Consider the following 14,479-nt stretch of genomic DNA (forward strand, 5'->3'; position numbering starts at 1 on the left):
CTTTCACACTAAAGTGGGCAACAAATTTCAACCTAAGCAGGGAAGACTTTCTGGTGTCCCAGGGCATGTCTCAGCAGTTATAAGCACTGCTCTAACCTAGACCTTTTTATGTAAATAATATAATAACCAAGAAAATGGACAGAAGAAAAAATGAAAAGCTTACTGAAATAGGAACTTCTCAAGGGCAGGAACCTTGTTTTATTCACCTTTGCCTCACCAGAATACCTGGCATATAGCAGATCAGGAGATATTTGTTGACGAATGAATGAATGGATTTAATGGAGCCAAGCATCTAGATAGTTAAGTTTGACAAAACATACACATTCTCCAAGTACCCTCAGGCATGCTTCTAAATCAGTCAAATCCATGGGAAAATTGTAATCTTTCCAGCTGTGAGTATGGGAACAATCCATGTTCTTAACTTTCTTCAGCTGACTCACCATCTTGAGTGTTTGGACTCAGAACTTGGGTTCGAAGCTCCTGCAGGCTAATTCCCAAACACCTGCAGACCTCCTCAGGGCTATAGAGTTCAGGGTGAAGGGCGTCTTCTACGATCCCGAGCATTTCTTCCAGACTGACCCCTAGTTTGGCCTGCACCTCCTCTAGCCGCAGTATTTTATCCCATTGCAAGCCTTTGTACTTTGCCAGGAGCTGTAAGTTCAAACCAAGATAATGGTTATCTTTCATTTCAGAAATTGATAGGTGCTATTTTAATTAGCCAAATTCAACTTTAAGCTGTTGGATTTTTGTTTTTGTTTTTGTTTTTTCCTATTCAACCTATCCACATTTCCCATCATTGCTTGAAAATGCACACTGGATTCATATGTTTGGAATTAAACATGCTTGTGTGACACTCTCAGGCTAGTTAAATATTTTTCCTTAAAATTCCTAATATCCCACTGACTTTTTTTTTTTTTTTTTTTTTTTTTTTGCCTGCTACCACTTTCCCTCAGGGCTATTTCTTGGAATGATTTTTTTCTTTTATCCCTATTCAGTTCATCCCTAATACACCACTCTCTATAAAGTCTACAGAAAGCTACTCAATTCTCATGTGACCTGGGTCCTGAGGTGGACACCGTATGCCCGCTTTCATTAGAACACTTCCTGTTTACCACATGCCTCTTTGAAAATGGCTAATGAATTTAAGTATCTGGGCATTTGGAGTAAAGTCCCAGATTTTAAATGAAAACCTCATTGGTGACCTTATGAAAAACCGCTTCATTAGATCGCTGGTAGAACTAGTGCTGTATGCTTCTCCACCCTCAAGGGAAGAGTGTGGCTTCCAACTGCATCCTGAGGCATCCCTTAGTCTGATGGAGAGGGTTAAGTACAAACCAAATCTTTGTAACCAGGTCCACTTATGGGAACCTCAATCCAGAATGTGTTTCATTCTCCCCAGACCACTCGCAGCCCTTCAGAGCAGGAGACAATCAAAAGAGTGAAGATATCTCTCATCCTAAGGTCTATAAAATTCATTCCCTTAGTGTGAAGCAGGTGCAGACAATACAAACAGCAAAAAGAAGCAAGTAAAAGAAGGGGAAACTAGTCTTCAGGAAAATGTGCATCTGATTTACTCTTCTATTATGCTGATGATTTGATTTGCTTTCTTTTAGACAGGAAGCAGGGTTTACCAAAAGACCATTGAACTTTGGTTAAGGCCACTCACTTCTGAAGAATGTTAATAACAGAAGTTCTTATATTCATTAGTCCTCTTTTTAAAACTCTGGCTAATACATTTGAAAGGAGTTAATGATTTTAAGGCAGAACTGGGAAAAGAGAAAAAGAATTCTATTTTTCTGTTCAATTATTTCACAGAACATGGTACCATTTCTAAAGCAAGGACTAAAGCTAAGACCTTTCCTTCTGACTTTGTTTGCTTAGAACATTTAGTTAGCAGTTGAGCAGTGCTAGATTTGATACCTCCATGGATTTGCTCTTTTATTGAATTCATTCATCCATGGTCTATATTCAAAGTATTGCCAAATTTGTTTGAGAAAACTTACAAAGACATACATAGAACAATATATTTGTATTATACAGAAAAAGAGCTTAAGTTGATAAATCTCCTAGAATGATACTTTCTTGAAATACAGATCCAAACCCAACCAAAATAAGCAATGAAGCAAACAGAAGTAATTATACCTGTATATGATTTAAAATGTGCTTTTTATTTCTTTTAATCTTCAACAGCCTTATGAGATGGGTGTTATTACTCTATTTAAGAGGTGAGACTAAGTGACTTGTCCAAAGTCATCTAACTATTAAGAAACAGAGCTAGAAATTAAACCCTGATCCTCTAACTCTTTCTTGATTTCTCAAGGCCACATTCTCAGTGAGTCACGGCCAACATCTACACGGTGTTGCTTACACTAGTTCAAATTGCCATTCAAGCCCTATGAATGCATTTCTAAGCACAAACTAAGATTTATGATAGAAATGAACATTCCAGTGATTTAAAAACACTTTGATAGATGTGTTCCATCAAAAAAAAAAAAAGGAAGGAAAAGGAAACATAAAAAAAGATGGCCCCCGAGTGATGACTGTGGGCTCTTCCTAAGGACCTTTTAGTAAACAACAGTCTTCAAGTTTCCATCCCTGGGCTCACTTGGACAAGTCACATTGCCTCAGGCACTTGAACCAAGGAAACTGGGCCAGGGATGTGTGAGGAGAAAGTCTGGGAGGGATGCCTGCTGCTGCCTACAAGGTTGTTTTTTTAAGGCAGCCTCCATGTGTGCTTTTCTTCCATAGACATAGGCACTAGCATACAAAAGTTAGCATTCACTCCAGCAATATCCCAGTTTGCTGTTGGGTCCACATGGCCAATTTGATATGTATTTCAATTAACAACAGCAGCATGGCCATGAGCCACCGAACAGCGTGCTGTGTCATAGGAGTAAAATAGGAAAGCTGCTTAAGCCCTTTGGAATCTGGCTCAGGAAACAGAAAGATGTGACTTGCAGATGAAGGAAGGGGATGGGTAAGATCACTGTTGCTCAAAAACAGAACTTCATGAAGGAATTTGCCACTTGAGGCCCTGGTGATTGGCCTACTTCACAGTTGTGAGTCAGGGCTATGAGTCAGGGCTATGGGTCATTTCGTCACAAGTCCCTCACTTGTAGCAGGGTGGGGAAATAGGAGAAAGCAGTTCTTTGTCAACATCTAGCACTTTCTTTGCACCACTGCAAGTACTAAGTCTTTGTATCAGATACCACTTGTGGGAGGCTCCTGAGCTTGTTCCATGCTTGGTGGGCAAGAAAGCAGGCAACAAGTGTTTTGTCTACAGTCATGGAAAGAAGCAGATAAAGGGTGCTAGGATCCTGTCTCAGGTTGGTGTCTCTCAGAAGCAGGCCCTAAGGCAAGTATTTAGAAGAAAGGATGATTGCAAGATGCTGGTAGAGGAGTAGAAAGTGAGACAGGAACAGAAGCCAGTGCAAGGTGTACTGATACAGACAGGTGAGGCCGGGCCCAGCAGGCCCTCTGGAGCCTGTACGTAAAAACCTCAGATGTGCCCTGCCTGTGGGCAAGAAAGCTGGGATATTTACCCACTAACTCTCATCCATCATCTGGTGAGGGCTACTCGCAAGCTACTTCCCTAGCACTTCCAGGTTGTGTCAGGTGCATACTCAGAGCTCTGCTACAGACAGAAAAAGCCCTCAGTCCTGGAGAGTTGTTGGAGCTTGCTGTCAGGGAGTGTGCTGGGAGAGTGGTAAGATATGGACCCTATTTCAGGAGCCTGACTGTCAGAATCCACCTCTCCTTGACTTTCCCATTGCATTCAGCAGAACTAACACATCAGTGGGAAAGGTACCAAGTCTCCTCTTCACCTGGTCAGCAAAAGGCTAGAATTTCTAATCCCTTCCCTTAGTTACCTCTAAAAACACTCCATTCAACAAGCTATCTTCCATACAACAAAAGCAGCTGTGTTGTTTTGTTTCGGGTTACATAAATCACACATGCTTATTTTTAAAATTTCAAAGAACACAAACAGTTCAAAGTACAAAAAATAAAAAATAAAAAGCAAAGTACAATACATCGTCTGTAGTTATCCCAACGAGACAACTACCAACCACCATTTTGATAATCATCCTATCACATATTTCTACAAATGTTATGGATACCTGCACACATATAGCTCAACATAAGTGGGATCATACACAGATGTTTTATTGTGAATCCTTTTCATTTTTTGCATATCTCTCCCTTACCCGCTTCCAACTACACAGAGCTGTTCTCTAGTATTCCGTGGCAGGTGGTGACTTCCGTGTGCACATTGCACTCATAACCACCACAACACAGAACCACAATGACCCTGCGCAGTGTTAGTGATCCGCACTGCCTGCACTCTATAGCAGGTTTCAGGCCACAGGATAAAGCCAAAGAAACCCGCACAACTGTGCAGACATATCTATCACAGTTCTCACCACGCCTTCAACACATCCTGCCTTTTTTTTTTTTTTAGAAAAAAGGCATCCCCAAACATCATGCTCTGGATCGCACTCACACCTAATTCATAAGGGGCACAATGGAAAGAGCTGGGATGAGGACAGACCTGGACTCCTGCGCTTACTTAAAACAGGTCACAAGCTACCTTGGCCCAAAACTCCCAGTATGTAACATGGCTCACTTGATGTCTACTTCACAAGCTACCATGAAGATTAAGTAAGATAACACTAAAAACACCTAGCACCTTGGAGGTGCCCAGGAGGGCACTATGGTTTTCCTTCCCTCCCCATGTTCCCCTGCCTCTCTAGTAGTTCTCACCCACCTGACACCTTCTCCCATGCCTTCAAACATACACAGATGTTTCCTGTCTTAAAATCATTATTCCTAAAGCTACCACTCTTCATTTCTCCCACTCTTCCCATACCAAACTCCAGTTAAGGAATATGGCCTCCCAAAGGTTTTTCTTACCTTCCAAGCCACTCCCAAAGCCCCTGGAGTTTTCTCAGTCCCTTTAAAAAGTCCTAATAAGTCAGTGGTTTCTGGCACTCGTCAGTCCCTACCTTCTTCAAATTTCCTGTTTCGTTGGCTTCTATAGCACTGAGTTTTCCTGGTTTCTCACCTCTCTGGTCCCTGCCTCATTTCCTTCCATGACTCATTTTTCCCCTTTCATTATCTCATTGAAGTCACCTCAAGTTTAACCCCCGACCTTCTGATCTTTTCTTGCCACTCTCTTTCCTTCAGCAAACTGAACTTAGCTCTTGGTTTCAACTGTTATCTCCAAACAAATAGATCTGAAGGTTCTCCCCCTAGCCAAAAGTTATATTCCATGCTCAAATTTCTAACCACTTAAAAGAAAATTCCATGGGAAATTTCACTGCCTCTCACTTTCCAGCCACCTTCCATCCAACCTTCCCTAAACCCACCCACCAGTGGCAGAGCTAGGCTTTCCACCCATCATTTCAGCTTAAAACTACAGTCCTTATCAACTCAACACGTTTCCTTTATTCACGCTTGTCTGTGTGCAAGGAGCATTTGCTGAGTGCCCACTACTCCCCAGGCCCTAGGCAGACAACAGTGTTTATTCACTGGCACACACGGTGCCTGACCACAGGGAGGTCTCAGTCTACCAGAGAAGAGAGGTGTTAAATAAGAATTACACAGTGAAGCACTTCATCTAATTGCCATTAACTGTGATAATGGACAAATGCAGGATGTGGAAAGAAGGCATTTAACACATAAAAGGACATTTGACATAACAGGAGTGGGGAGGGTGGTCAGGGAAAATATCATGCCAAAAGAAAGACAGAAACCCAATCACAGAGAGCTTTATGCCCAACCTTTACCGGGTTCAGGCACAGCCTCTTTCATACCCCTCCCTTTTCATCCCATCCCCGCTTCTCTTCAACCTGCTGCCAGGTTCGTACTTCTAAAACCTTGCTAACAGCAATGGCTCCCCATGCTTCCACGACCAAGCCTGGTTGATCCTTAGCGTGGCACTGAAGTCCCTGCCACAACCTGGTTCCACTGAACACATTGCCCCTGTTCCCCAATATGAGCGTCCTCTACCCTGCAGTGTGGTCCGACCATTCCGGGAATGCTCCACACTAGAGTCTTGGCAGAGTGTGTTCTACTGAATCAACAGTGCTGAGCGAGACCGGCCACGTTCTTGGGTATTTGGTTTTTCTCCACTGAAATTCAAGAAAACTGCCAGAGCCCTGAGATGATGCCCACCTCTCACATTCTATCACTAGACAGAGAATAAGTTCCATATTGACCATTAAGTGGTAGGAGCTAAAACACCGGGCGAGTGATGGCCCCTGACCAGACAGGCTCTGTAAAGAGTCACGTTGTAAAATTTCCTTCAAGTGCCAAAGGACCACATGAAACTCTCTCCTTCATTGCTTCACATGTTGCCACAAGGAGCTCAGGGTATGCAAAAGCAATGGAATAATTTCTCTTCCCTTTCTGACTTCCCATAATGCTTATTATCAGCATCACACATTTTATCCCCCAATATAATTAAGGGATGCTCTCTTTTATAGACATAAAACATTTCTGGAAAGGTTTAAGCCACTGAATGTGTGTAAAGTATGAAAAATTTTGTGCTCATGTAAGATGTCTGGCCACTTTGTTAATTTAAGAACATAAAAATGTGCTTCACTTAAAAGTATCCCTTACGCAAGTAGTAATTATAAATCTCTACTGAGTTTGCTTTGAAATGTTTTTAATTTTAGTTCAAATGGCTCTACCAGACTCTGACTTTCAGTGAATCTGCATCATTTAGTTTTTGGAAGCTAGTAAGGAGAGGAGGAGGGAGAAAGAGAAACAGAGACAGAAAGGAGACTTGAGGATAGAAGAAACTATCGATGTTAAAGCCAAACAAAGAAAAAACATCTTTGTTGGTTCAGTGTACTTCCCCGTGTTAAGCAGATGCGAAAGGCACTCATTTTCCAAAGCGGAGCTTGGAGAGCTGGGAGCAGTGGGAAAATGAGTGGCATTCATTACAGTTTTGCTGCAGAGAGCTCTATCTGATCAGTCTCATTTTTGAAGCTATTCTGATTAGTCATTAGTCATTCAGACACTTTTACCGTCTGAAAACAGAAAGTTTACTCAAATTAAGACAACTTTCTTTACCTTTTCACGTGGGAGGTTTCTTTCCTAATCTAATGAGACCATTTCCAAACAAATATTATATTCATCCACATGTGAATAAGAGAATGGAACCATATTAGAAGGAAAATGTGCTGAGTAAAATCTCAGCCTAGATTCCCAGGCAAAAGTGTATTCTTAACATCAAGATCATATGAGCAGTTTTATCTTTACTTCCCTTTTGTACGGAATCTCAGATTCTACTGATCTGCAGCAACATGATTCAGGAAACATTTTTCATCTTGATAAAGTCTTTCACTTGTCTTTCTTCCATATTTTAAAAGAGAGACAAATTCAGAGTATACCAATTGGGAGGAGTAGGGGGCAAAAAGCAAAATTCAGATGCCAGTTTCACTGACCAGAGTACCTCTAAGACGCATGTGGAGCTATCAACTCAGAAGATACCCTCAAGAACAAGAGGTGTTGCAGTGGAGTAAGGTTTTTCAGCCACTACTGCTTCCAAGAGAGATGGCTTTTTTTCCAGTTAACTCTCAGACATTTCCCCATTCTGACAACTTCCACTAGAGACTCAGCCCCACGACTGCGCTCCTCTGTCCCCTTGCATCTTGGGAAGGGAGGAGTCACAACAGGAACCCATTTCACATGTCATACTCATTGTAGCTGTAGATCTCGTAGAGGACACCTCATTTCATGATGAAACTTTGAAAACAAAGTTGTGTGTGCATGAAGTCTCCTCAGGAAGACTACACTTACTCATCAATCTCAAAGTAAAGTCAGCAAGAATAAACCCTCAAATAAATAAGACACGAATTTCTTCCACCTCCTGAAAGAGGAAGCTTGTTGTCCTAAAGGAAAAAAAAAAAACTTCACTGTCATTGACGCTTTGATATTGAAAAGTTTACTGCACTACTTCTCATATAGGCACGGATCAGATACTGTGAAGTTTGATATTAAAACATAGCTTTTACACAAATTTTAGAAATTATCTGAATGAGTAAATTCCAAATTTAAAACATTTAAACCATGATTTTTAAAAAAATATTAATGCCAAAATTTTCCAGAAAAAAAGCACCTTTTATTTTTCTGGCTCATCGTATCTCAACTCCCCCTAACTTCACAACTTCAGGTGGTGGGAGGAGGGTGAAGTGACAAGTCAGTCACAGGGATAACTGTACCTTACACAGTAGCTGTAAGGTACTTTCTCCACAGTAGCTTGTCCAATATGCACTGGTAAAATATTGTGAAATTGAGCAAAATACATATGACAGGGCAGGTAACACAGGGAGTTATTCATTTATTCGGAAAATGTTTATCCTGTGCCTATTTTGGCCTAAGCACAATGCCAGGCATTAGAGAGATATAAGCGTTAGCAAGATGGATGCAGTCCTGGCTCCCAATAAAATTGTATCAAAAGGAGGAGACAGACATTAAACAATGGTGATAAATTCCATAACTGAGAAGTGTACATACAATGAAATTTGAAGGGAGACTTAACCTTGTCTGGGAGTAAGAAAGTCAAGGAAAGCTTCCCTGGGGGACATTTAGGCTGAGACTTCAAAGAAGGCAAGGGGAAGAGCATTCTGGGCATGTGCAAAGTCCCTGGGGTGGGAAGGAGCATTATAACCGGAGTGTAATGGGAGTGGGGGATGCTAAGACAGGAAGAGGATGAAGTGCACAGGCATCAGATCTTGCAAGGCTCTCCAGGACTTTTTACTTTATTCCAATGAAATAAAAAAATGTGAAAGGTGTTAAGCAGGGGAATTATCTGACCAGACTTAAATTTCTAAGCCCTCATTCTAACTAGGAGAAAGCACAGGGCACCTCCTAAGCCAGAACCCACTCCCCAGCTCCAGGCCTTAATTCTCTCCACGTTTCTGGTCATACCATGTACCTTTCTGGATCCTCCATAACATTTCATTTCTGCGTCACTTTTTGGAGCATCTGCTTACATACCATACCTGATCACATACTAACCATTTCCTCTAATTTTAACTCTAATTTCACATCCCTCTAATTTTAACTCTCCACTCTACTCTCTCTATTCTTATGTCTTATATCTCTCTGTGTATCTTCATGCTCCTAGGCATACAACAGGTATTCAATAAATACTTCCTAAGTAGATTTAAGGCTTGACTGGCAAGATTCTTCTAAACTATGGAATAGAGAACTCCCAAAACTCCCTGCTGGTTTGTGTTTCCTTTGCAGACATGTAAAAGTCTTTTGGGCACAGGAGCATTACAGCGAGTCTGTTTTTTTAGAGTGACTAGTGATGGCCCGCTGCTACAAAAATGGTGCATCTGACAGCAGCAGGTGTTGGGGTTACCATCACATTTGTTGAGGAAACAAGATCAGTTATGGTCACTTCCCATCAGTCACCTCCAACTACCTTTCTCCACCCATACCTAACCCACGGCCTGTGCTTCACAGATATAAACTCTCCTCTTCTCCCCATGCCACCCTAGAAGACTCAACTGAGAAGTTCACATAGCTTCCAAATGTCTAGAGGTTGCAGGGCACACCTATGGGTTTATTTATCTCCTGAGTTTGGAATCAGATTGCTCTCTACCCAAAGATTATCATTTAAAATATTGCTGCAGTAAGAATGTTGCCCTAAACTTTAGGGAAAGAGACAAAATAGCAGGGAAAAAGGAGTAAAAGGACAAGGGAAAGCCTACTCCAGGTTTCACTAGTGTGCCAAGTTCATACCTTTGCAGCCAGCCGACACTCCATCACTCTGATATTGAAGTGTGAAGTCGCTGCCTTATTCATTTCCACACAACTGTTGGCAATCACAAACACTGCTCCACTTGGGAGTTTCACATCAGTTGCCCTCAGAGGACTAAATTCTATCAACTTGGCCTATTGGAAGAAAAATGACAGGTGAGATATAATGTATTAGAATTCAGAAAATGTTAAATAATTTATGTATTTATTTACCTTAGCAAACATTTTTCCTAAAAATGCACTCATTCAATTCAAATATTATTTATTGACTTCCAGGCACTGTATGAGGCACTGGAGATACAACAGTGAACAAGACAGACATTGTCCCTGCCTTCATAAGAGCTCACAATCTAGCAGGAAAGACAATCAAGTAGAAGAATACATTTCTAGGTTGTGTTACAGTGGTAGCAAAGTGCAGGGAGCTTTATAGACACATAGTTGAAGCATCTGATCACCTAGTGTAGGCTCCTTTGAAAAAAGGGAAATCTAAACTGAGTCTTAAAGGATGAGCAAAACTAGGGCAGACAGAGGATTTCTTGACCCAAATGGGATATCAAAGAGAGGGAAGAGCATATGCAAGTTCAGAGGCAAAAAACATGAGGTGTTAATAGAGCTTTGTGTATTGAAATTTGGCTGGAGCTCAAAGTTGGAGGGTTGAGGATTGGTGACAGGGTAGGCTGGAGAGGTACAGCAAGGGCCAGGTCATGAAGTGTTTTGTAAGCTCAAAGACACTGGACTTTGTTCAGACTCTATAGCTAACTTACATTAACATCAGGACTCTTGCCATCATCTATGCTTGTCAGGTCTCATCCCAAACACCCAGAGTATGTTCTCAACATTAAACCACATTTTCTCATGCTTCATGTCTTTGGCTTAGAGAAATCAATAATAAATATTCTTAATAAGAAGAAATCCAGGTATTCTTGGAAAATAGCCAAGCCTGTAGGAATCTGATGAAAAACTAAGAAAAGGTTTTAAAGAAATGTCTGCTTCTACTTTGGAAATGGGTTTATGCGCAACAACCAAAACCTCTACTCTGCCTAAGGGAGTTGATAGCCAAAGGGAAGTGGTATGCAGCTGAGGAATTCATCTCTGGCTTACCATCAACATTCTTTTCCCCGCCACTGAAGCCCCAAAAATGTTGACAGAGAAAAATGATACCAAAGTGTAAATTATAAAAAGAGGGGTTATGAATATATGTGGTAAGAGAAGTTAACATTTGGGTTTAAAACCAACAACATGGCATGAAACATGCCATGAGATGAAGCGATTTGGGACGAGAGCGGGAAAGGAGGTCTCAACAACCAAGGAGTTGAGAAATCTCATTTAACAATGAAAAGAAATAGAAGGGGGAAAAAAGTAGACACAAGAGAAAAACAGACTTGAAGTATGGTTCTGGAAGCCTAAGAAAGAGGTGATCAACATGAAACATAATAGGTGAACTAATAGCAGCCTTGAATTACAAAGCAATTGAGAAATACCATTTACAATAGAACCTGATAGAATTGGTGGCCCAGAACCAAGGATGTGGAAGATCTCAGGGCCTTCCTCTCCATTGGAACTTCGCCTAGTTGATATTTCCAAATAGCTTAATGTCACCTACAGTTCCTTCTTCTGCAAGAAATGATATGGACTGGTCCATCCCTCCTCCTTCAGTGCCAATATAACGCTCACTCTTGGCACAGATTTCCGCAAGTTCCACCTGGAAAAGTAAGAATTTATTTGTACTGTGAGTATAGCCATAATCTATTTCTCATTCATTTCTTACTCCAGACATGACAGATAGGTTTGAATTCCAGTGCCAACTCTGATAAATTGATAAAAGCTGCCTGAAACATTGTGTTAACAAGGACTCTAAGACTACCATTGAGCTCAATAGGAAAACATACCAAGATCAATTAACATTTGCAGTGGATCGAATTAGAAATAGACTGTGCATGCCATGTATTTACTATCCATAAGAGATTCCACAAAGGCACCTGGGTGGCTCAGTCGGTTGAGCGTCTGACTCTTGATTTCAGCTCAGGTCATGATTTCACAGTTTGTGAGTTCAAGCCCTGCATTGAACTGCTCTCGGCACAGAGCCTGCTTGGGATTTTCATTCTCTCTCTCTCTCTCTCTCTCTCTCTCTCTCTCTCTGCCCCTCCCCCCAGCATGCGTGCACATACTGTCTCTCTCAAAATAAATAAATAAACTTTAAAAACACCCAGTATCTCTTATTAAAAAAAAAAAAAAAACAAATAGGGAAAGCAGTTTCTTCCATGTTTCTATTTGCTCCATCCCTCTCTAGACTAGTATCACCAAAAATCTCATATGGGTACTCATTCATTTCTCCCTTCGTCTTCCTTTGTCCCCCCCACAGTGGACTAGTCTAGTCTCCACACAGCCAAAGTGGTGTCATCCAACTTTATCTTCCAGTCCAAAAGAAATGCTGTCTCTGTGGCATTTCCATTAAATGTAAAAATCAGAACTAGCATCGTCTAACCAGACACATCTTCCTCCAACCATGATGAAGAGGCCCAATACACAAACACAGTTCTAACCAAAATTGAATATGTCAAAATATGTGTTTAAGAATGTTCAATGGCTTCCTATTGAAATAATGAAATAAGTTCATTATTTCCTTAATGAAATAAGTTCAATCTCCTCAATCTGGCATTTCAAAGCCTTCTAAAATGTGCAACCAATTTGCATATGAAATCATATGGTCTACCACTCTTTTCCAATTAGATTTGTCTCCATGACCATCTCACACGTTTGTGCAAACTGGTATTACTTCCTGTCTTCTCTCATATAAATCCTATTTCCAGTCAATACCCAGCTTGCCAATTACCTAATATGGCCAAGTCACTGGGCTGACCACTTAAATCTTCCTCCATCATAGTCTTCCTCAAATATTATTCCCACTATGGCATCCCCTTTCTCTGAGCTCCCCACTGTGACCCTCAGCCAGTGTGAAAAGTCACCTCCCCAATAACAGCCATATTTACCTGCTAAGTACCTGGCATTATCTCTTTGGTGAACAGTATCTCCTTTAAGCCTCCACACAGTCCTCTGCTTATCCTCCTTATAGATGAGGAAAATGGGACTTGGAGACATAGCAGAAAATGAAACAGCCATTTGAACCTCATCTGCCTGACTTCATAGCCTGTGTTCTTTTCACACTGGACTTCATTACCCTTCTCCTGGCCCCACCCCCCTGGAGATAATTTAACCTATTTTTCACTACCTCAAAGGGATGCGAATGACAAATGAGATCACTAAATTTAAGTATTCTTGCTCTTAAGAAGAAAGAAACTGAAGCATGGAGAAATATATGCTTATTGATTGTTTTCTAAAATATTTGCTGTGTGGCAACAATAGGATATTTTACTTTAAGTAGGATGTTAATTTTTCCAGGCTATCTATCTGGACAGAATTCAGAGGGACCCCGGACATCCCCAGCAGCTCTGTGTCAAGGAGAGTCCACCTGCAGGGATGTGGACATCCCTGCACCTTGCTGAATTCTGACAGATGGATCCCATGACTGGACAGATGATGCCCAAGAGTTCTAAAGGTGAGTAAACAAAAGAAAATGAAGATAAGGAAGCCGAAAGATCAAAGAAAAGATGATTCATTTTATAGTCCCCTCAGAACACACGAGGAAATCAGTAGTAAATATGGAGGAAAGAAGCCAGTACCAGACATTTCTCAATCTGGATTAAAGCCCCAACGCTCCTGCCAACTAGCTGTTGTGACTTTAGATTTCACAACTTTTTCAAGTTTTCATTTTTTCATGTGCTATTAATAATAACAATAATATTTTTAGCAGTTAACATTTATTGAGCACTTGCTATATGCCAGGCATGGTTCTAATTACTTTGTATAAATTAATTATTTACTTCTTATAATGACCCTATAAGATAGATAGTATATACCCATTCTACAGTTGAGGAAACTGTGTACATTTATTAGCTGAGACTATGCTAGTAATTACAAAAGGTGAAATTCAAACTCAAATTGTCTAACTCCAAAGCCTGTACTCTTAATCACTATGCTATATAACCTCCCATCCATAATATGGAGAAAAATACCCACCCCTCTAGCCATGGGATTATTGTGATGATCCAATAAATTAAATAAAAATGCCTCGTAAGCTCTAAAGAACTATACAATTGTTAATTTTGTTTTTTGTACAGGACGAATAAGGAATCATTTGATTTACACAAGTAGCTCAATCCCAAGTCAAAAGTAAAGACAGGTATAATTATTATGGAACACAGAACTATTTTTTAAAGTGTTTAAGAAAGATGGAGTGTCTTGGTGGCTCAGTCAGTTAAGCTTCCAACTTCAACTCAGGTCATGATCTCATGGTTCATGAGTTCGAGCCCTGCATCAGTCTCTCTGCTATCAGCACAGAGCCTGCTTGGGATTCTCTACCCTCCTCTTTCTCTGCCCCCTCCTCTGCTCATTGTCTCTCTCTCTCTCTCTCTCTCTCTCTCTCTCTCTCTCACTCAAAAATAAATAAATAAAGTTTTTTAAAAAAATGTTTGGGAAAAGAGAGAACATAAAAGTTTCTGGATGTGCCTAGAATGAATTCAGCAATAGGGAGTAATGTGGCCTGAGGCAAACAGGAGAGTGTGTGCTCCATTTGAAGCAGTTCAGTCTAATGGTGGCAGGAGAAGGGGTAGAGTGAAGGGCCCTGCCTGCCTGCCAAACAAAA

At 40.9% G+C, this 14,479-nt stretch overlaps 1 protein-coding gene across 2 annotated transcripts in view; it reads right to left on the reverse strand.

The window, feature by feature from the left end:
* The window catches only part of GALK2 (galactokinase 2), a 140,115-nt gene that overhangs the window by 40,000 nt on the left and 85,636 nt on the right, over positions 1 to 14,479 (reverse strand). For both annotated transcript variants that reach the window (XM_058737794.1, XM_058737793.1), the window contains exons 6-8: positions 11,381 to 11,479; positions 9,760 to 9,912; positions 441 to 651 (exon numbers count right to left, since the gene is read on the reverse strand). In XM_058737794.1, coding sequence (XP_058593777.1) covers positions 441 to 651; positions 9,760 to 9,912; positions 11,381 to 11,479 — 463 coding nt within the window. The remainder of the gene's footprint in view (positions 1 to 440; positions 652 to 9,759; positions 9,913 to 11,380; positions 11,480 to 14,479) is intronic.

The sequence above is a fragment of the Neofelis nebulosa genome, chromosome 7, assembly GCF_028018385.1.
Source record: "Neofelis nebulosa isolate mNeoNeb1 chromosome 7, mNeoNeb1.pri, whole genome shotgun sequence".
In the NCBI taxonomy this organism is placed as follows: domain Eukaryota; kingdom Metazoa; phylum Chordata; class Mammalia; order Carnivora; family Felidae; genus Neofelis; species Neofelis nebulosa.